This window comes from Piliocolobus tephrosceles, chromosome 11 (assembly GCF_002776525.5).
Source record: "Piliocolobus tephrosceles isolate RC106 chromosome 11, ASM277652v3, whole genome shotgun sequence".
Taxonomy (NCBI): Eukaryota; Metazoa; Chordata; class Mammalia; order Primates; family Cercopithecidae; genus Piliocolobus; species Piliocolobus tephrosceles.
In genome coordinates this window covers 37,305,728-37,327,838 of record NC_045444.1, presented here as the reverse complement: position 1 = coordinate 37,327,838, position 22,111 = coordinate 37,305,728, and the positions used below count along the sequence as shown (strand labels likewise).

At 37.2% G+C, this 22,111-nt stretch overlaps 1 protein-coding gene across 1 annotated transcript in view; it reads left to right on the top strand.

Moving 5' to 3' along the window:
- NEB (nebulin) overlaps positions 1–22,111 on the top strand; it is a 215,414-nt gene that overhangs the window by 77,544 nt on the left and 115,759 nt on the right. Inside the window, exons 47-59 of the mRNA XM_026453974.1 lie at positions 1,631–1,735; positions 2,734–2,841; positions 4,381–4,692; positions 4,823–5,029; positions 5,787–5,891; positions 7,057–7,164; positions 10,257–10,568; positions 10,763–10,966; positions 14,902–15,006; positions 16,576–16,683; positions 17,023–17,334; positions 17,652–17,855; positions 18,980–19,084. Of these exons, the coding sequence (XP_026309759.1) occupies positions 1,631–1,735; positions 2,734–2,841; positions 4,381–4,692; positions 4,823–5,029; positions 5,787–5,891; positions 7,057–7,164; positions 10,257–10,568; positions 10,763–10,966; positions 14,902–15,006; positions 16,576–16,683; positions 17,023–17,334; positions 17,652–17,855; positions 18,980–19,084 (2,295 nt within the window). The remainder of the gene's footprint in view (positions 1–1,630; positions 1,736–2,733; positions 2,842–4,380; positions 4,693–4,822; positions 5,030–5,786; positions 5,892–7,056; positions 7,165–10,256; positions 10,569–10,762; positions 10,967–14,901; positions 15,007–16,575; positions 16,684–17,022; positions 17,335–17,651; positions 17,856–18,979; positions 19,085–22,111) is intronic.

Here is a 22,111-nt window from a genome sequence, read left to right as displayed (position 1 = left end):
TGTTGCATAGTGCTGGTCTAAAACAAGGTTCAGAAAAATGACTGTTTTTGTAAATAAAGTTTTACAGTTACACAACCAAGAGCTGTTTGTCAGCGTGTGGTCTCTGGCTGCTTTTGGACTACAGCAGCAGAGTCGAGTAGCTAAAGACAGCAGTTTTGTAGCCCACAAGGCCTGAAATTTAAAGAATTTCTGTCTATACAGAAAAAGTTTGCCAACCTCTAGTCCAGAAGAAGGTTATTCTTATTTTAATTAAGACAGACTAAAAGAGATAGCATTTTTCATCTATTGCATTTGCACAAATTACAAAGCTGTGTTACACACAATATCTGTAAGGGAGTTTCTATTAAAGCAAACTTTTAATGGGCCATTTGTTAATGTTTGTTAAAATTTAAAATTCAGGTATCATTACCCTGTAGAAATCCTTATACATGTGTGCAAAGATATACATACGTACATACACACAAGAATATGTTTGCAGTTTAGGGTTTCTGAAAGGAGATGCTGAGATGAAAATTGGAGTGCAGAGTATTTTTTAGGGATCCTAGTCCTTGGGAGGAAGGACTAGGCGGGAGAAGTTGAACAGTGATGCTGGCATGACAAAGGCTTGCCCAGTCCCACAGAGGGCTCTCAAGTGTCTCTGTAGTAGAGACCTGCATTGAGCTGAAATGGCTAGATCTTTGTACACCCACTTCGATGAGCTGTTGAGTGTGGTTATCTGGGAGGCACATGCTCTTGAGTGAGATAGCTGATGACTAGAGACTGTCAAAAGTTGGGGAATCAGGTCCTTCCTTGAATGGGTATATTGGTGGCACATCTCCATGTCCACCACAAGGATCATCACATTGCTTGTAGTAGAAAAAGGCTAGAGGCCATAAGTTAAATACTCATCAACAGAGAACTGGTTAACTTAATTAGATTATACCTCCTAATGAAATACTATGTAGCTCTACAAATGAATGAAATAAATTATTTTAAGAAGTTGTTCAAAGATGTCTCTATTATTAAGTTAAAAATCAAGATGTAGAATATGACTTCATGTATATTTTTAAAGGACTATATGTGTGTTTTAATGTACATAGAAAATTTTAGGAGGCAAATGCTACTTCCATGCTGTAAGGTAAGGGGATAAAGCATTTTTACTTTCCATCTTATATCCTCCCTACTGTATTGCTTGAATAAGCAACTTTTCCATTAAATTTTTTCTGGGCCAGGTGCAGTGGCTCATGCCTGTAATAATAGCACTTTGGGAGATGAAGGCAGGTGGATTGCTTGAGCTCAGGAGTTTGAAACCAGCATGGGCAACATGGCAAAAACCCATCTCTATGAAAAATACAAAAATTAACCAGGCATGGTAGTACATGCCTGTAGTCCCAGCTACTCAGGAGGCTGAGGTGGGAGGATGGATTGTTTGAGCCTGGAAGGTGGAGGATGCAGTAAGCCATAATTGCACTACTGCACTCCAGCCTGGGTGACAGCGTGAGACTCTGTCTCAAAAATATTGAATAAATTAATTTAAACCTAGTTAATAAAAACACATGACATATTGATATATATGTGTACAATGATATGTATGTACTAAGTAAGCTTCTTTTAAGATTTTAAACACTAATTTACACTGTTTTTTTCCTAGCATCTCTACAAACAAGCATGGGAGGCTGATAAAACCAAAGTCCACATCATGCCTGATATCCCCCAGATTATTTTGGCAAAGGCAAATGCAATTAATATGAGTGATGTAAGTATAGTTCCTCCTGTTGTCATCTTTCTCTCCAGCAGATTTCAACCAGTAAGAACAAATTAATTAATATCTCTCTCAGTTATGGGAGTGAATGTTTTAAAAATAATGGTGGAAATCCACGCACGAGGCTCTTTCTCTTTCTAATTTTGCTTTGTGGAGTTGGAGTAGGTCTGTCGATGGGGTTGGGCCAAGCAGTTAAGAATTTGAAGGGTGATTGGATTTTGTTCTAGGGGGGCACTCCTTATTAAATTGAGAGATTTGGTAGAAAGAAACAGGCTCGGGGGCCAGGAGAAGAAAAAAAGGAAATGAGAGTTCTGGAATTCGTTCATAGAGAGCCCTTCCATCAAACCTTTGAGATGGTTCTGAAGAAGGGGTTAAATGGAAAGGGAAGAAGAACATTTTGAAGAATTTGGGGCAAACCCCACAACAAGGAATGTGCAACACTTGTTAGAAAATGTATCGATGTTTTATTTCATTTCCTTTTTCGTCTAATCATAGTTGCTAGGAAATCTTCTAATCCTACCTATTTTTTTTGTTTGTTTGTTTCTTTGTTTGAATTCCACAGAGATTTGGAATAGCTGAGTTTTTCTTTAATTGTAGATTCCACATTATTATACAAATAAAAGTGCTGATTATAAAACAGTGACTTTTCTTTTGATGTAAGAATAGGGCTGTTTTGTAGTCTTCCTTTAACTCTTATTTGCATCAATAAGAATCTCCAGGACTTTCACATTTTTTAAGTATATTTACAACCTGATAGAGACAAGTAACTTTTAGTTTTTTCTGGTAGTTTCTTGAAAACATGTTTAAGTTTGTTATAGATTGTTTTTCAAACACAGTTATGTTACTTGTAAGAACATTCAGCCACTAAAGCACCAATGAAGCATTCTGCTCAAAAACAAAAAAAAAGACGCCACAGTGGTAGTTTACTCTTCTAAAATAAATCCAGGCTTTCATATTTAGAAGAAAACTCTTCCCTTTGCCTCTCTTTACAGAAACTCTACAAACTTTCCTTGGAAGAGTCTAAAAAGAAAGGCTATGATCTCAGACCGGATGCAATTCCTATCAAAGCTGCTAAGGCTTCCAGAGATATTGCAAGTGATGTAAGTCTGAAGGAAAGCAGTCACCTGGCTGGGGGTTTCTAGGGAACCGAAATAATAAGGTTGAGTTCTGGAAACACTGAGTGGACACAATATGAAAAACAGTGGGTCTCACTCTCTGTGAATGCTTCTTAACCTTGCTTTTGTGTGTTCTCTGATATTTCTGAAAAAACACCAAGCTAACCACATGGTGACCCTCATAGATATCAGCTCCCTGACTCATGAGATCTAGATACACTTACTTTGAATCTGTCACTAGGCTATGGCTTGTAGAAATTCAAAGCCCTTCACTAAGCTTTCTTGGTGAAAGTCTCATGTTGTTCTTGCCTCCTGCTTCTTCAGAGATGATTTTTCTCTCAGGGTGTCTCATGGATGCAAGAGTGCTGATCATCTGGGCTTATGATGGTTGATGAGTAAATAATTAGGAACTGTTGCAAACCAGTTGTTAAACCATCGGTGGCTTCATATCAGCTATGATGGGCGTATTTACACCACGGAAATTGGCAAACACTACAAAGTGAGGCTTTTCCTGCACTGTGCAGCAAAAAGCAGGTGTACCAACACATCACTGTCATAACATGTCACCTATATGAAACTCAGTTCTTTCATTTGGTTGTTTCCACAAGAAATCCACTCACAGGGAGCATTTAATGACTTGGAGGTCCTGGGAGGAGCACATTTCAAAACACTCTTTCCTTGGTCACCCATCAGTTTTACTTTCTTTCCTCTTCATCTCTATTCTTCATCTTCCCTACCTATCCAGCCCATCCCACTATCTCTTATTATCCCGAGAACTCCAAATTCTTCTCCCTTCTATTACGCTGGAGTAATTTGGTTCTGCTAGCTTCTACCCCCAACTTGCACATGCAATCCCACAAGGAGATAGGCAGAAAAAGAAGCTCTCTATGGATCAAGATCTCCCCTCTATAGAAGAAAGTTGAGATGATAAATAGGACAATTTCTTCCCCCATTATAGCAGTTTAGAGAGTCTTAAAGGAAAAGGAGCTCCACGAATATAAAGCTATTCTAAAATTACACTCTGTGTCTCATAATTGAACCTTTTCCCATCAGTAAATGACTGACAGGATAATTTCTCAGGGCAGTAATAAGAGAAATGTTCTTTTTTTTTTTTTTTTTTTTTTGCTTTTTTTTTTTTTTCCTTCATTTTCTGTGTTCTTTTTACCCACTAAAGGCCTCTTTAGCACTAACAGCAAAGTACATGCATAAGTCAGTGTAATGCATCATCACAAGATCTGGGTTCTAATCCTCAGTGGCCTCAACAAGTTGCTCAGCAATCTGGGTCTCAGCTTATTCATCTATAAAATGAGGGCAGTAATAAGAACTTTGCTATCTAACTCACAAGGGAGAGTTGTATTCAGTTACATCAATAAATACGTAAAATACGTTCGTGAACTATAGAGCTCTATACAAATATAATTTTTAATTATATTTTATAATTACACAAAAATATAGCATATTGACACTAGACTGATTTTTAGTCAAAGGAATCGCTTTGTATAAAAACTCGTATTTTCTTCACAGTATAAATACAAGCATGATTATGAAAAAGGGAAGGGGAAAATGGTTGGTTTCCGCAGTCTCGAGGATGATCCCAAATTAGTCCATTCCATGCAAGTGGCTAAGATGCAATCTGATCGGGAGTACAAGAAAAACTATGAGAACACGAAGACCAGCTACCACACCCCTGCCGACATGCTCAGTGTCACGGCTGCCAAGGATGCCCAAGCCAACATCACCAACACTAACTACAAGCACCTGATTCACAAGTACATCCTCCTCCCAGATGCAATGAACATTGAACTGACCAGGAATATGAATCACATACAGAGTGATGTAAGGCTTTCTTCTACTTGGGTAGTGGTTGGAATCCTAGCATGGGAAGGGAGATCACAGTCTGTTTCCATGCCATGCTTTTGTGTCTAAATGGATAAGATAAAGTAGAATTTGCTTGTCTTCTTTATAGAATGAATATAAGCAAGATTACAATGAATGGTACAAAGGGCTTGGCTGGAGTCCAGCAGGTTCTCTGGAAGTGGAGAAGGCCAAGAAAGCAACTGAATATGCCAGTGATCAGAAATACCGCCAGCACCCGAGCAACTTCCAGTTTAAGAAGCTGACTGATTCCATGGACATGGTGCTTGCCAAGCAGAATGCACATACCATGAACAAGGTACACAGAACAGTGGCCGTCCACACAGCTCCCACATGAGGAAAGGCTAGCAGGCTCTGGTTCTTGTTTGGGGAAATCTAATTCAGGTTCATCATTCCTAGGCAGTGGCAAACCGTTCCAGATCATTCCCCCACACCATCTTCTTCTTCTGCCCACCTCTTATTTTTTTTCTTCTCTTGACCTTCTAGTTGGGTTAGAAATTATTTATATTTTCGGCCGGGCACGGTGGCTCAAGCCTGTAATCCCAGCACTTTGGGAGGCTGAGACGGGCGGATCACGAGGTCAGGAAATCGAGACCATCCTGGCCTACACGGTGAAACCCCGTCTCTACTAAAAATACAAAAAACTAGCCGGGCGAGGTGGCGGGCGCCTGTAGTCCCAGCTATTCGGGAGGCTGAGGCAGGAGAATGGCGTGAACCCGGGAGGCGGAGCTTGCAGTGAGCTGAGATCCGGCCACTGCACTCCAGCCCCGGCGACAGAGCGAGACTCCGTCTCAAAAAAAAAAAAAAAGAAATTATTTATATTTTTAATTACTATATCTTCAATACTTTCCGTTGTAGAAAACAGAAAATACTTAAAAGATTATTTTTTAAAATCTGAGTTTGTTTGTAGAGTCTTTTCTGAATTATATGCTGCTTAGTTATTACTTTACTACGTCAAATTGAATGCATTCAAGTACTAATATATAAATACATATTTTTCTTTCCTGCTTGTCCCAGTTATTCTAATTTCATGTCTTTTTTTCCCCACTTCCTAGTATTTATACACCGCTGATTGGAATAAAGATAAGACCAATGTTCACGTGATGCCTGATACACCAGATATTTTACAAGCCAAGCAGAATCAAACACTGTATAGTCAGGTAAAGTTACATAAAAATTACTTGTAAGGGTTTTGTATTGAAACTTATGAACTTATAAAATAATGTAATAGTAAATACTGATATAAATGTTGAAGCAATGGAAGTTTGGAAATGACACACTGATTAGCCCAGGATGTTGCAAAATAGAGTGGTTAAGAGCAAAGGCTTCAGCCACAACTGTATACTTCATGGAGCAGGTTCTGTGTCTGTTTATCTCTGTATTCATTGTGTTTGATACCAAGCAGGAAATCAATAGATAATTGTTGAAAAAAAAAATTGCATCAAACAGCCAGGTGTGATGACATGCACCTGTAGTGCTAGCTACTCAGGAAGGTGAGGCAGGAGGACCCCTTGAGCCCAGAAGTTTGAATCCAGTTTGGACAACATTGGGAGACCCTGTCTCTAATAAATAAACATATAAATAAGGTAAAAATTGCATCAAACAGACTTGGTATGAGTTTTGGCTTTGCCATTTTTGAGATGTATGATACTGGGTAACTCAATTACCTGTCTAAATCTCACTTTCCTCATCCCTAAAGTTGGGACCATAAATGTACCTATGACATTGGATTGCCATGAGGACTAAATGGGAAATTCTGTGTAAGATCCTCAACACAGTGCCTGGCCCATGGAAAGTACTGGAGAACTATGAGCTATTTTTGTTATTACCCAGTTCTAACACATATACCTCCATTCAATCGGTAAAGTCAACTCAGAAAGATTGCAACTAAATTATTGCAATTTATAAAAAGCATTTCATCATTTATTGCTTTTATCCCTTAGCTACTTAAAATGTTGTGACCTGTTTTTCTTTTTATTAGCAATTATCTTAATATCTATCTTCAAAATAGTAAGCCAAGGCAGTATTTAACAGCCGTGAGAAAAGTACCTGATATGACCATATTGTTTCTGAACAGCGGAGGCTGTGATAAAATATACCACCAGGATTCTCACAGCCAAAAAAGATTAAAGCCAGGTCATATGATGCTGAGTCAGTGCTTTTTCTACTCCTTTAAACAACTTGTTTTATTTTTATCCATATCTTTAAAGATAGGGTAGATGATGTTCAATCTGATACTCACTCTGTAGGTAAACTTTTCCCTAGTAATCTGCTGAGGTTCTTTATATAGACAGAATAATGCTGAAGAATATCTTTAATTTTCAGAAACTCTATAAACTTGGATGGGAAGAAGCTTTGAAGAAAGGCTATGATCTCCCAGTTGATGCGATTTCTGTACAGCTAGCTAAAGCTTCAAGAGACATTGCTAGTGATGTGAGTACTAGTTTGAGTTCTAGAAGGATATATTTTTATTTGAATCAGGTAACTTAATGTCAGTAACTATTTTTATAGATAGGCTTTACCTTTCAAAATATAATGCTTCCTTCATTTTCTTCTACCCTCTTCATTTATCCAGAGTTCACTCTTCTTTTTCACTGTTCATATGTCAAAAGGGGCTTCCTGAATAGAGGTCGGGCCAGAAGATCTCTAAGATCCATTAGAGTAAGATGCTGTACCTGGGGATATTACAAAGGACCCAAGATTGCAAATTTTCCCTACTTTCCTGAAAATATAATAATTTTCCTGTTTTCTACTTGTCTATTTTAGATAAATTCAAAGTGCCAGATAATAAATCAACCTCAACAAACTGATGCTGATAGATTTTATATGCCCATATTTTAAAATAGGCTGTCAGTTATTTCAGTTTAACCCATTTTGCACTTATATAATTGTAATAAATTACCTTGGGACATAAAAAATCCAAGAAGGTCCAGGAATTTAAGTTCCTAAGGGCTTACTTAATTCTTCTTTCTGCTGAAAATCTGGTCTAAAGTTCATAGACTCACTCACCCAAAGGTAGATTCTAGTTATGATTAGAAACGGTAGCAAATCTGGTGAAAAACTGGGTATTGTCTCTATTGGTTAATTTTTTACAAGTATTTTACTTAGATATTCTGCATATTGCTAGCATATCATTTTGTGAATCCCAAAACTTAACCACAGAAGTTCAGAAGGTCTTGGTTATAGTGAATAAATTACCAGGATTTCATAGGGAAGCAGGACCTCTTAATTAAAATCTTTAGAAGAAAACAGGGATTTGGCTAATATGCAGGTTGAAGTACAAAGTGGAGGAAAAGAGTGCCTACAAATGGAATCTGACAATAAATTCTAAGAACATAAGGGAAGATTTTATTTAATTCACTTAATTTCTGGCACTCCAGAAATGTGGGAAAACTAATATGATGATATATTATTACCCACTCTCCAGCTTGCAGGTCATTCCCTTATTAAAATAAATCAACGAGATGATAAGCCTAAAGCAATAATGATGTGTAAACTCATTTTCATTTATTGCTATATGCTAAAGATAGTTTAGGAATTGAAGAAATAACATCAATAATTTCGTAACAACTCAACATTTGAGAGTACCTCATTTCTTTTTGTGTGAACCCATTAATTCGAACCTTTTGAAATCTTACTCTCAAATGAACTATTAGTGAACTTTCCCACTATTATAGAGATGTATTTTCCTCAATTGCAAATGTCCTTGTATTTATAAAATTTCAGAAAATTAAAACAATTTTTATAAGTATTTAATTTAATGAATTAGAATCATAGAATTTAGAGTTGGAAGATAAAGGACATTTAATCTACTCTCCCACTCAGCATCCTACCTTCTCTCCATCTCCAAAAGTCTGTAGATACTTAAAAATATAAGAATTTTGGAGGCTGGGTGCAGTGTTTCCCTCCCGTAATCTCAGCACTTTGGGAGGCCAAGGCAAGAAGATCATTTGAAGCCAGGAGTTCAAGACCAGCCTGGGCAACATAGTGAGACTCTTTCTTTACAAAAAATAAAAAAGTAGCCGGGCATGGTGGTGCGTGCCTGGAATTCCAGCTACTTGGGAGGCTGAGATGGGAGAGTCACTTGAGCTTGGAAGGTTGAGGCTTTAGTGAGCCATGATCACACCATTGCACTCCAGCTTGGGCAATGGAGCAAGACGGTGTCTCAAAAATAAAAAAAATTCATTAAAGGAATTTTGGAGTCCTTCAGGGCACGTCATTTGTTTGTTAGATCATTTCCAGTTGCCATTATATAGCTTTTTATTTTTACCTAAATAATTTACTGATAAGCTCTAGATCTCTGTTCTACAACACCACAAGTAGCCTCTTTCCGCTTCCACTTGATAGCTCTTCAGACTTTTTCATATTTGCCCTCCTTTGGTTTCAGCTTTATACATTCTTCAATCTTCTGATCATTCTATTTGTAATTTATGCTGTTTTTTCAAAACTCCTGTCAGAATAGAATCCCTCAAAATTTAGTGTTGTTTTCTTGATAGAGGAGGTCAGTTCAGAGAGCTTATTTGTGTCCCATACAGAATCTATGGCACTGCTTTTTAAAAAGCAATTTTGTCAGATTGCTTATGTTGAACTTACAGGCCACTTAAACTCCTGAATATTTTATATATGTAATAATGAAGCTGGGTATCATGTAAGGTATAAGATGTGTTCAGCACCTAACGTCAAGTAAATGCTGTTATTATACTCGTTATCACTGTTGTTACTGTCATCTAGTACTAATGTAATTTTTCTCAATTGAATCTAAATACCAAATTTTACTTTTACTCTCTTAAATTTATGTTATCATTTCGATCCATTTGGCAGTACATGGAGCTCTTGTGGAATTTTCTTCCTAATCTAACATACTTAGTTATTTTTAGCCATCTGTACATGCAAGATATGGATCCCAAACAGGACAAGGACAAGGTTATATGACATAACCACATGGCCAGCCACAAAAAAAATCCTGCTATTTAATAAATTAGTCTCCACTATTAGGTATATTTACTTAGTCATGTATCTTCCTGATTTTTCTGTCATTTAGCCCGTAAGGATTATCATTTCCATAAGAATATCACAAGAACTGTATTAAATACAACCCCAAAGTCAGAATACACAATAGCTAGCACAACCAAACATATATTTCTGCATCTAGTTAGAATTAATTTCTTATAACCTCTATTGATACTCAACTACATTAGATTTCTTCAGAAGCTTCCATGTAAACAAGGCTTAGTTTAAGTAAGTAAACATTCCATACTAAGTTAGCATAGACAACCCTTCTCTCATTTCGGTTTTGGAAAACAAACATGAAAACAAGGCAAATTGAAGCTGAGTGAGGGGGCATGTGCCTGTAATCCCAGCTACTAGGGAGGCTGAAGCTAGAAGAGTAGGCCTGGGAGTTCAAGACCAGCCTGGGAAACATAGTGAGATCTGTGTCTCAAAAAAAAGAAAAGAAAAAAAAGCAAGTTGAGCTTAACTTGGCCTTTGTTTGTGTACTAAAAGATCTGTGTTTTCTCTGATTTCAGTTTAAATACAAACAAGGCTACCGAAAGCAACTTGGCCACCATGTTGGATTCCGGAGTCTGCAAGATGACCCAAAACTTGTGTTGTCCATGAATGTAGCCAAAATGCAGAGTGAAAGAGAATATAAGAAGGATTTTGAGAAGTGGAAAACTAAGTTCTCCAGCCCAGTGGACATGTTGGGAGTGGTACTGGCCAAGAAGTGTCAGGAGTTGGTTAGTGACGTGGACTACAAGAACTACTTACATCAGTGGACATGTCTGCCTGATCAGAACGATGTTGTGCAAGCTAAGAAAGTTTATGAACTGCAAAGTGAGGTCAGTTTCTATTAAATGCAATAGTTTATATATTAATTCATATTTTATATGAGTAGCTATTTAGTCAAAGAGAAGTGAAACTAAGAATTGTTATTGATAAATCTAAAATGCATCTGTTTGTAATGCATAGAATCACTTGAATCAAGGATCCAGGTGAGAATGGGATTTTGATGGCTTGCTCTGTCTTTTCACAGAATCTGTATAAATCTGACCTAGAGTGGCTGAGAGGCATAGGATGGAGTCCCTTGGGTTCTTTAGAGGCAGAAAAGAACAAGCGGGCTTCGGAAATCATCAGTGAGAAAAAATACCGTCAGCCTCCAGACAGAAACAAGTTCACCAGCATTCCTGATGCCATGGACATAGTTCTGGCAAAGACAAATGCCAAAAATAGGAGTGATGTAAGTAGCACTCTGGAAATAAATAAAATAGATTATAGTGCCTGCTACCTAGTATTTGCTCAATAGCGCTTGCTTAATAAATGAGTAGAACCACAAAGCATTGCCTCATACATCACCACATAATATTTTATATTGGATCGCTTTATTTGAATTAGCAACTATACTACACTAAATTGTGTAAAAATGAGTCAGTGTCAGTTTTTGTCACCCAAAGCTTATTTATTATTTAACCAAAATGTAATGAGAAAATGATTGCACAAACTTTTTTTCTTTGAAACTTGAGTGCATGAAGCACCCAGATGTTTTTTGTTGGGGTAGAGTGTATGAGGGGGAAAGATTCTGAGTACCTTACACAGGCACAATGGATGTGTTATAAACAGTATATTTCCTGACAAATGATTATAATGCTTTTAGTTTAGCTGAATCAAGATAAATGGATAATTCTGTCACTGTACATAAGTATATATTCCCTCTTCAACTTATTTTCTTCACCAGCTCTGATACCAGTGTCTAGCACATAATAGGTACTCAATAAATATTCATTGAAAAAAATAAATAAAAGATAGCAGGGTGGAGTAATTATATGCAAAGAAGGGAAAGATTACTCAACACTGCTTAGCTGAAAGCCTAACCCTGAACATTACAGAGTATTGAAGTATGTGCCCTGAAATCTGTAATTGGTAAGAAGATTTAAATAGATATATAATAACCATCTGTTATTAGGAGGATCTAAATATGTATATACTGTAGGTTTTAGGAGGATCTGAATATATATACTATATGTAACATGCTATACACTTTACATATATCATATATATCAGAAGTTTTATATAATATATAAGCCCATAATCAGCTTAGAATAAGCATTGATAAACTGTAGTTCCTCTTTTCCTAACTAACCCCTTACAGACTTTTTATAACGTTGATTTCCAGAATGTAGAGTAAATGATGACCTGTCAGCTTCATTATGAATGTTTAAGCATTTACTTATTCTTTTGTTGTTTTATGATGACAGTCAGAATCCAATAAACTGAGAAAACAACAAATTTGTACAAAATATCTCCCCCTTCTTGGAATCCAAGTTTCTTTTCTCTCCGTGAAACAAGAGAGATCGTGAAGTTTATCAATATACATGTTCCGGGACAGGACTTCCCAGCAATGTACTCTAGTTTGGGGAATGCTGAAATATGGAGCTGTCAGGCCTCAGGGCCGCCACACAAAACCTGGGCCAGCTGGGGTCCTTCAGCCTGCTGTCTCCTTCTGAATAAACTGATGCGCATATCCTAGTGTAAATAATAACAGCATTTTCTCTGCATTCCATGGGGTGAAAGTGGTGCATGCCATTGAAGAAATAGTCTAACTTAGTGACTCTCAAGCAGAACCAATTTTGCCCCACAGGAACATTTAGCAACATCTAGAAATATTTTTGGTTTTTACAACTGGGGAGTGGCATGCTACTGGCATCTAGTGGGTAGAAGCCAGGGATGCTGCTAAGCACCCCACAATGCACAGGGCAGCCCCCACAACAAAGAATCATCCAGTATACAATATCAGTGGTTAGGAGGTAGAGAAACTCTGCTGTTTGCTTGGTGGGTACAATGTGTGTTGCTCCAGTGATGGATGCACTGAAGGCCCTGACTTTATCACAGTGCAGTTGCACTTGTGCCCCTACAAATATATGGAAATAAAAAAAATTTTAAAGAGAAACTCTGGTGTTACTAAATCCAAAAGGGTAGTGCAGAACCGGGATACACGTACGTGGAAATTAACAAGCCTTGCCTTTGTTTTGGTGCTGAGGGTCTTAATTGACTTCTCTGGGTTTTATGCACCATGCAAACATGTGCAGGAAAAAGAAAAGTGCCATACACACACATCTCATGCTGCACACCTCAAAGGGAAATGGACAAGTTTAAGGAATCAATCAGACCAAAAATATTTTATATTGAAATAATTTCAGGCACTCAGAAAAGTTGAAAAAATAGTACATGTAATTCACGTGTGTGTGTGTGTGTGTGTGTGTGCATATACCCAGATTCCCCAAATGTTAACATCTTACCACATTTGCTTTCTCTTTCTGTCTTTTTCGCCCTTTCTTTCTCTCAGATCTAGATCTATATCTATATATCTCTATGAGAAATTAAATTGTTCCATGATGCCTATTCTGCCTGTATTTCCCAAAAATAAGAACATTCTCAGTAATCACATTGTAATGATTAAAATCACAAAATTAATTTTCACTAGTATGGTAGTCTACAGAATTTATTCAATTTTATCACTAATATCCTTTATAAGAAAAGAAAATATTTTCTCTGGCTCAGGATTTAATCCAAGACTACAGGTTGCATTACTTGCTATGTCTTTAGTCTCCTTTACTCTGGACTAGTTCCTCACTGTTTCTTTGCCTTCCAAGTTTTTGACATTCGTAAAGAACATAGGTCAGTTATTTTGTAGAATCTCTTTCCATTTGGGTTTTCTGGTGGGTCCTTGTGATAGACTCAGATTGTCTTTTCAGCAGGAGATCACACATTGTGTCCTCCTCAGTACCTCATATCAGGAGGCACAGGATATCAATTTATTCTATTACTAATAACTTAAACACTTGGTTAAAGTGATATTGCCAGGTTGCTATACTGGTAAGTAACCATTTTATCCTTTGTAATTGATAAGTAATCTGGCAGGGAGATTTTCTGACCCTGTGTAAATATTCTGTTTTTCATCAAATTTTCCTAGTTTTAGCTGGGCACGATGGCTCACACCTGTAATCACAGCACTTTGGGAGGCCAAGGCAGGTAGATCACCTGAGATCAGGAGTTCAAGACCAGCCTGGTCAACATGGTGAAACCCCATCTCTACTAAAAATACAAAAATTAGCTGGGCATGGTGGTGGGTGCCTGTAATCCCAGCTACTTGGGAAGCTGAGGCAGGAGAATTGCTTGAACCTGGGAGCTGGAGGTTGCAGTGAGCCGAGACTGCGCCATTGCACTCCAGCCTGGGCAACAAGAGTGAAACTCCATCTCAAAAAAAAAAAAAAAAAAAAAAAAAAATCCTAGTTTTAGTAAGTCAATGAAACTTTTGTTTGGATCCCCTTGTCTTCTGTTGAAGAGACATAAGGATGGCTCTGGAACATCTAAGAGATTTTGATAAATTCCCCCCAAAAAAATCATTTTGGGAATCCTAATCTTTCACAATGATTGTGAGGTGTAACTATAAATAATAAGCCACATGGAAGATGGACACAGTGGCTCACACCTGTAATCCCAGCACTTTGGGAGGCTGAAGCGGGCAGGTCACCTGAGATGGGGCGTTCAAGGCCATCCTAGCCAACATGGCGAAACCCTGTCTCTACTAAAAATACAAAAATTAGCCTGCTATGCTGGTGCTTCCTGTAATCCCAGCTACGCAGGTGGCTGAGGCACCAGAATCACTTGAACTCAGAAGGCAGAGGTTGCAGTGAGCTGTGATTGCGCCATCGCACTCCAGCCTGGGCAACAGAGTAAGACTCTGTGTCAAAATAATAATAACAACAAGCCACATAGGAAATAAAACTCCCTGATTTCTAGGCACACTTTGAATAAGACAGCTTTTGAAAAGGCAAGGGCTGCCTCTCAATTAAACACTGAGGGACACAACCCGAAAGATGGAGAAGCCTGTTTCATTTGATAATATTGGCAAAGCATGTGATTACCTAGATTGATTTCTTGTAGGCAGGATTTTCTGTAACTTTGAAAATGTGACCCATAATCTCTGTTTTGAAAGGCAGTTATGTTCCAGATAAATCAAGAAATAATGCATCTATTTTCTATTTATGTTGTCTGCTTATGATATCAATTCTGTATAATGTTTAATTCAGATAAAATCAGCAATTCTGTTTGAAGCCAACTGTGTCATTCACTAATCTAACAATACCACTGAAAAATTCTTATTTCTTATTTTAGAGACTTTATAGAGAAGCTTGGGACAAAGACAAGACTCAGATCCACATCATGCCTGATACGCCTGACATTGTTCTGGCTAAAGCAAATTTAATCAACACAAGTGATGTAAGTTTTCAAATTCAGCATTTGTTTTCAGAAAGCTCATTTTAATTGTTTCTAAGTCAGTGAAGTTGTCTGGAAGTTCTTTGAATCACTGAATTATTGTAATTAATGAACTACATATGACTTAGACTCTTTATTTAGTGGCTTTTAGATTGAACATCGAAATGTTAGTACTCACTGTGTCAGGCAGAATGGGGAGTCTGTATTCTCTGTTCCATGCAGTCCATTGTTATACATATCATCACAAGGTGATGGCTTGTATTGCTTTTCACAGTGTGGAGAGTCACTCTTTGCAGGCAGAGACAATTCTTATTGAATCTACAGTGCTTATCTAGAATCGTGCTTGACACATAGTAGATACTCAATGAAATTTTGGATCAGTGAGCATACAAAAGCCATGCAGGAGAATTTCATTTTTATTGTCATTGTCATTGCAGCATAATCTCCTGAAATTTATACATCTGAAAATTAAATATTTTAAAAACAAATTCTAAATTCTAATAGAATGACTTTAACATTAAAGAATGTATCAAAGTAATGCTACGAAGGACTAACAGATAAACACAAGTCCAAGATCAACAGGCACTTTAAATAATCTGGTTTCTGGATAAAAGTATATTTAAATTATATTCTTAATTTTTAAGTTATGTCACAGATCTGAAAAAAAACATTCTTTCGCTTAAGCTTTTAAAATTCACTATTTAAACTTTCTTCAAAACATCTTAAGTTTTAGAAATTATGGTGGACTCAGTATCTTACCTATCGATGTGGATCCTATTTTGGATGGTCCCATATTGGGAGACAGACTACTTTACAATGCATCAGCTACATGGAAGAGATAGCCTCTTAGGCATGATTTTTCCTCATTAGAAGAATTAGATGAAAAGCCATAGCTCTTTTCTAACAAAAACTTCTAATGAAAGAGTCAATGTGAATTGAAAAACAGGACCTAAATAATAATCCATTTCATTTCTCTATTGTTTTACTTCTGCCTGATTCTTGCAAGTATAGACAGGCACTGTATAACAACAGTTTGGCCAACAAAGGCACACATACAGGATGGTGGTCCCATAACATAGTACCATAATCGTACTGTATTTTTGCTGTATCTTTTCCATGTTTAGCCATATTTAGATACACAAATATTAATACTTCCCATTGTGTTACAGTTGCCTATACTAGCATGCTCTACAGGTTTGTAGCCTAGGAGGAATAGGCTATGCCATATAGCCTAGGTGTGTAGTAGACTGTACCATCTAGGATTGCATAAGTACACTCTGTGATGTTCCCACAAGGACAAAATCACGTAACAATACATTTCTCAGGAGGTATCTTTGTCATTAACCAATGCATGACTGTATTTGGGAAGAGCTGACAATTTTGCTGATTTAGGTAATTAAAGAGCTTTAAAGTTTAAAACAGGATCATTAGCAAGCAATGGGCATAATTTCTAATTACATTTGAGTATTCTAGGGCACAGATGCTACTCTCATGGACTCAAAATATTTAGCACATTTTATGATTATGCTATATTTGTCTATGGGGAACACAGTGATCTTCATTTCTTAACAGAAACTCTACCGAATGGGTTATGAGGAGCTGAAGAGAAAAGGTTACGATCTTCCTGTTGATGCCATACCAATCAAAGCAGCAAAAGCCTCCCGGGAAATTGCCAGTGAAGTAAGATTTTATCCTTTGTTGATACTGATTTGATTGCAAGTTATCACTTCAAAGCAGTCTCAATTTAATTTTAAATTGAACAAAATCTAAGGGGCAACAAATTACAATGAAATAAAATGATCCCATGCAGTGTGGGATGAGGATAAGATCAAGGATGCATTTATTATGTATGGAATTTCGTAGCTGAATTTAGCCTTTAATCTTTCTTATCAAAAGACTGAAGTCTTTGGCTCTCTTGGCTTAGTAAAATATTTAGAGTTAATGCGCTTTGTAATTTGCCACAAAGATGGCAACAGAAGTTAATTTTGAAAGGAATAATACACATTTTTTTTTCTTTAGTACAAGTACAAGGAAGGCTTTCGCAAGCAGCTCGGCCACCACATTGGAGCCCGGAACATTGAAGATGACCCCAAGATGATGTGGTCCATGCATGTGGCCAAGATCCAGAGTGACAGGGAGTATAAGAAGGACTTTGAGAAGTGGAAGACCAAGTTCAGCAGCCCAGTGGACATGCTGGGGGTGGTGCTGGCCAAGAAGTGCCAGACCTTAGTCAGCGACGTGGACTACAAGAACTACCTGCACCAGTGGACGTGCCTGCCCGACCAGAATGATGTCATGCATGCTCGGCAGGCCTATGACCTCCAGAGCGATGTGAGTAATTAAGATCTATGGTAACTGTGCTCATAATAGTAATTCACAGAAATACTGAGACAGTGGTCTAGAATTAGGTAGAACCCTCAGAAGGGATGGCATCGCTTCTCTCTGCTCATTTTTTAGGCACCTCTTCTCCTTACTTTTTTTGGAGAGAAAGAAAGTAATACCTGAAACTATATTCAATTTGGCCTTCATATATTGAAGGACATATACATGAAGTTTGACTATCCAAGCTTTCTAGTGTTATTTTTTTATTTTTGAAATCATGTTAGAACAACTTCAATAATACTCGCTTTTGTGTTTAATCTCTCCAGAACATTTACAAATCTGATCTCCAGTGGCTGAGAGGCATTGGCTGGGTCCCCATTGGGTCTGTGGATGTGGTCAAGTGCAAGAGAGCTGCCGAAATACTGAGTGATAACATCTACCGCCAGCCTCCGGACAAGCTGAAATTTACCAGTGTGACTGATTCTCTGGAGCAGGTGCTGGCCAAGAACAACGCCCTCAACATGAACAAGGTGAGCCCCCAATTTGTAGGAAAATAAGACAGGGCTGTATGTCATTTAAGATACCTATTGTTAATTAAGTTAGTCTCTTTTTTTAGTCCAATTAAATTGCTCTCCAGTGTATAGTGATTCAGTTGAATTCTCTATTCTGTTAGGTAACAATGTATGGGAGCATTTCTGCTTTGACATCTCTTGTAAAATAGCCAGCATTAAGAATGGGACGGCTATTTTGGGTTCAAATGGTTTGAAGTCTATAAGAGTTAGTTATACATGGTTTGGTATGAAGGTTTCTTTCTTGCTGAGTACATATTTAGGTAAGCGCAGAATAAACAAGAAAGATGCAAGCCGGGCATTGTGGCTCACACCTGTAATCTCAACACTTTTGAGAGGCTGAGGTGGGCAGATCACTTGAGCTCAGCAGTTTGAGATTAGCCTGGGCAGCATGTGGAAACCCTGTCTCTACAAAAAATACAAAAATTACCCAGGTGTGGTGATGCGCACCTGTGGTCTTAGGTACTTGGGAGGCTGAGATGGGAGGATCACCTGAGCCTGGAGAGGATCACCTGAGCCTGGAGAGGTTGAGGCTGCAGTGAGCCGTGACTGTGCCACTGCCTTTCAGCCTGGGCAACAGAGTGAAACTCTATCTCATAAAAACAAGAGAAAGATGCAAATCTGCTTAACATTTATCAAAAAGAAATCTAGAGCTAGCACATACAGGTACATTTGCAGCTAATAAACTAACAACAAACAGCATCAAATAAAATCATGGGAAAGATTTGTTAATATAACCATAGTACAGATATGGATGTGAATATATGCTTGGGAAATACTTGCTTTTTATTTAATTGGGGTGGCAGTGACCTGGTTACCAAACACACACACGCGGGTGTGTATATGTGTGTGTGTTTGATTATATATATATATATTTTTTTTTCCTTTCGTATCTTAGTATACATTTATATTTTGTTACAATAAATATCTTGTAAAATCAAAGAGGTTGAAAGAATGTTAACATTACAGCACATGGAACAGAGAGCAAGAAAGCTGGCTCTCAACTTTGTCATAGTTTCTTCATTGAAAATTCCTGTTTACAGCAAACTGTTTTTCTAATTTCTTAATCTTTTTATCCTTCACAGCGCTTATACACAGAAGCCTGGGACAAAGACAAGACCCAAGTGCATATTATGCCTGATACACCTGAAATCATGTTGGCAAGACAAAATAAAATAAATTACAGTGAGGTAAGATCATTTGTTTTATTTCTTTGGTCTGGCCACATTGATTTTTGCTGATGTAGAAATTTCAGAATTATAAAATTAATCCTCACATAAGCCAGTTAGCTTAGTTGGCTTTTTATGCCATTTACCCTACCTTGAATATACATATCATTATATTTAAGAATAGGTAGATAGAAAGGTAGGTAGATTAGACAGACAGACAGATAGGCAGACACAAAAATATCTTCATTCCGGGAGGGAAAATATATCTCAAGTCAGCTATTAATGACTAAACATAATTTTCATTAAAAATAATTGCTATTAATCAAATTAGCACTTGCTTCAAAATTTGTGCAGCAAGTTTCTTTTCTTCAGTTACCTCATCTGTAAAATAGGATTAAAATGCTTATCTTAAAGAATATTTAAACAATGACTAAATAAAGTAAAATATTTAACATGCCCAGTGTGGAGCCTGGTGCAAAGTATTAGTTTAATAAACTTTAATGTTTCTTCTTTACACTCAAGTCACCATGAAAATTAGATGTATTTAATGTGCTCAAAATAACTTGAGCTTTATTTACAAGAACTGAAATGAGAATTCTTAAATTCACCCATTTCAAATTGCCGGAGAACAATAAAATACATTCTTTTATGAACTATCTTCAGCCTTGCTAAACTTGTCATTGCATATATTTGCAGTCCAGAAATACTGCTGCATAAATAGCTTCTTGCTCAATTGTTCTTGCCAAAGTCAAAAATGTATATGGTTGATTCAAGAAGAATACTAATTTCTTAAACATGTTTATGTGTCTTTTTTTTTTTTTTTAGAAAAAAGGAAGGCAGAGTTTTCTTCAGTTTGAGAGCACTGAAAAATTTAAGTACTAATTTAAGTTAGTACTTAAATGATGACCAGATTTATTATTTTACTCATATTAATTACTTTTGCCTATAATAATGTAGCCTTAAAGAGGAGGCATGCTTATATCAAATAATCATGACCAGTAAAATGAAGAGGGCATGATTTCACTTTCTCCAGCCTTATAAAACAGACCAAAGGACAAGCCTGATTATAAATATTTGATTGGCCTTGGCTTCAGTCACTTTTGAATGGGACATTTTCTCTTGGCCACAGAGCTTCTCAGTTGGATTATCTTCCCCGGGAGGTTTATTTTATCCAAGGCAGATGAAGTTAGTTTCTATTCCAGATTATAATGAAGCTCTTAAGCCTCTCTCATTTGTTTACATTAGCGGAATTGAGGTAGATTTTTTTTTCAGACTGCTGCAAAGATATTGGACTATTTTTTAATTCTAAAATTTTCAGCTGGATTTACTTTCTTTAAAATTGCATGATCATGCATTGAAGGCTCTGACTTCACCACAGTGCAATATATTAATGTAGCAAAATTGCACTCATTCCCCATGAATACATACAAATAAATAAAAATAAAATTGCATGATCGTGTTGATTCCCTGAGGGATCTAAGATCACATTTCATAGTGACCCACTAGAATTTCTTCTCAACCCATTGCCCGTGATACCTTCATTCCATAAATGTAAAACAAAACAAACGCATGTATTTTTTCCTCTTAAATTCTCATTTACCTATTCTAGTTTTCTTAAGTAACAAGCTTTAAAATACATCCTTGATGATAGATAAAAGTGTTCTCTCCTTTGAAGCACTGCATCTTTTTTAAATGTTGAAAGAATTAAAGAACTCTATTTTTTTGGCCTGAAGCCATGAGATGATTGAAGCACATTTTTTTCCCACTTACACCATTTTTAAAACGCGAGCATTTATTCTTTAAAAACATAATAAATGAAGTATTTGACCTTCCAGTTTCAAAAGAAACATTCCTAGAAATTTTGAAGAAAAACGAATTCCCTCTGGAATTTATCTCAAAGATACTAAATTGATTCTTATTTTTACTTTAGCTTTTTCGTATAAAAATCTCCTCTTGAAAAGGCTGTAAACTGACACATCTTAATAATCCACTTTATAAACACAATAGTGACCCTCTAAGAGTCTTAAGTCATTAAAAATATTAAGAAATATTAAGTGCCTCTGTGACATACTTAAACTCCAGATTCTAGTCCAGTATCCTTAATTCAATCTAATTTGAGAATGGGGCATAAAAATGAAGTTTAATTATTTGTATCACACTTTTTCGGGATTTTCCTTACATTTAAGATTTTGTCTTTACACAGCCTCAACAATGAAAAGTACACTGAACAGCATAAAGTAGAGGGATGATAAAGCCTTATAGAACTGTAAATCATTGTAGTTTTTCCCTTAAAGCCACATATTATTTCTAAATTATTTTCCAGAACTATCTACTGGTACTATGTCTGCTTTGTCTAACTCAGTAAACCTCTTAAAAGAGGAAAGGGGGAAAGTGAAATTAAAGATTAAATTATTCAACCGTAGATTGAGCTAAAGACTGTATTTGGGGCCGGGCGCGGTGGCTCAAGCCTGTAATCCCAGCACTTGGGGAGGCCGAGACGGGCGGATCACGAGGTCAGGAGATCGAGACCATCCTGGCTAACACGGTGAAACCCCGTCTCTACTGAAAAATACAAAAAAAAAATTAGCCGGGCGAGATGGCGGGCACCTGTAGTCCCAGCTACTCGGGAGGCTAAGGCAGGAGAATGGCGTGAACCCGGGAGGCGGAGCTTGCAGTGAGCCGAGATCCGGCCACTGCACTCCAGCCTGGGCGACAGAGCGAGACTCCGTCTCAAAAAAAAAAAAAAAAAAAAGACTGTATTTGGATATAGATGAGCTGCTTTCAAGCCTCAGCAACCATTCTTGAGGTTACTCAAAGGCTTTCCAAGGGGTAAAGTGGTATGGATCGTTTTAAGTAAATCAGTTAACATAGCTTCAACTTCCATACGTACGCTCTTCTAAATTATCTGCCCAAGAATGCCCCTACAGTTTGAGTTGGCGTCCCACTTCTTTCATAGTCACTCTTCTCTCACATTAAAACAAAAAAAGCATGGTTTAAAGGTGAAGAAAGAAACCAGAGAACTAAATACTACTCATTCTTTTGTACTGA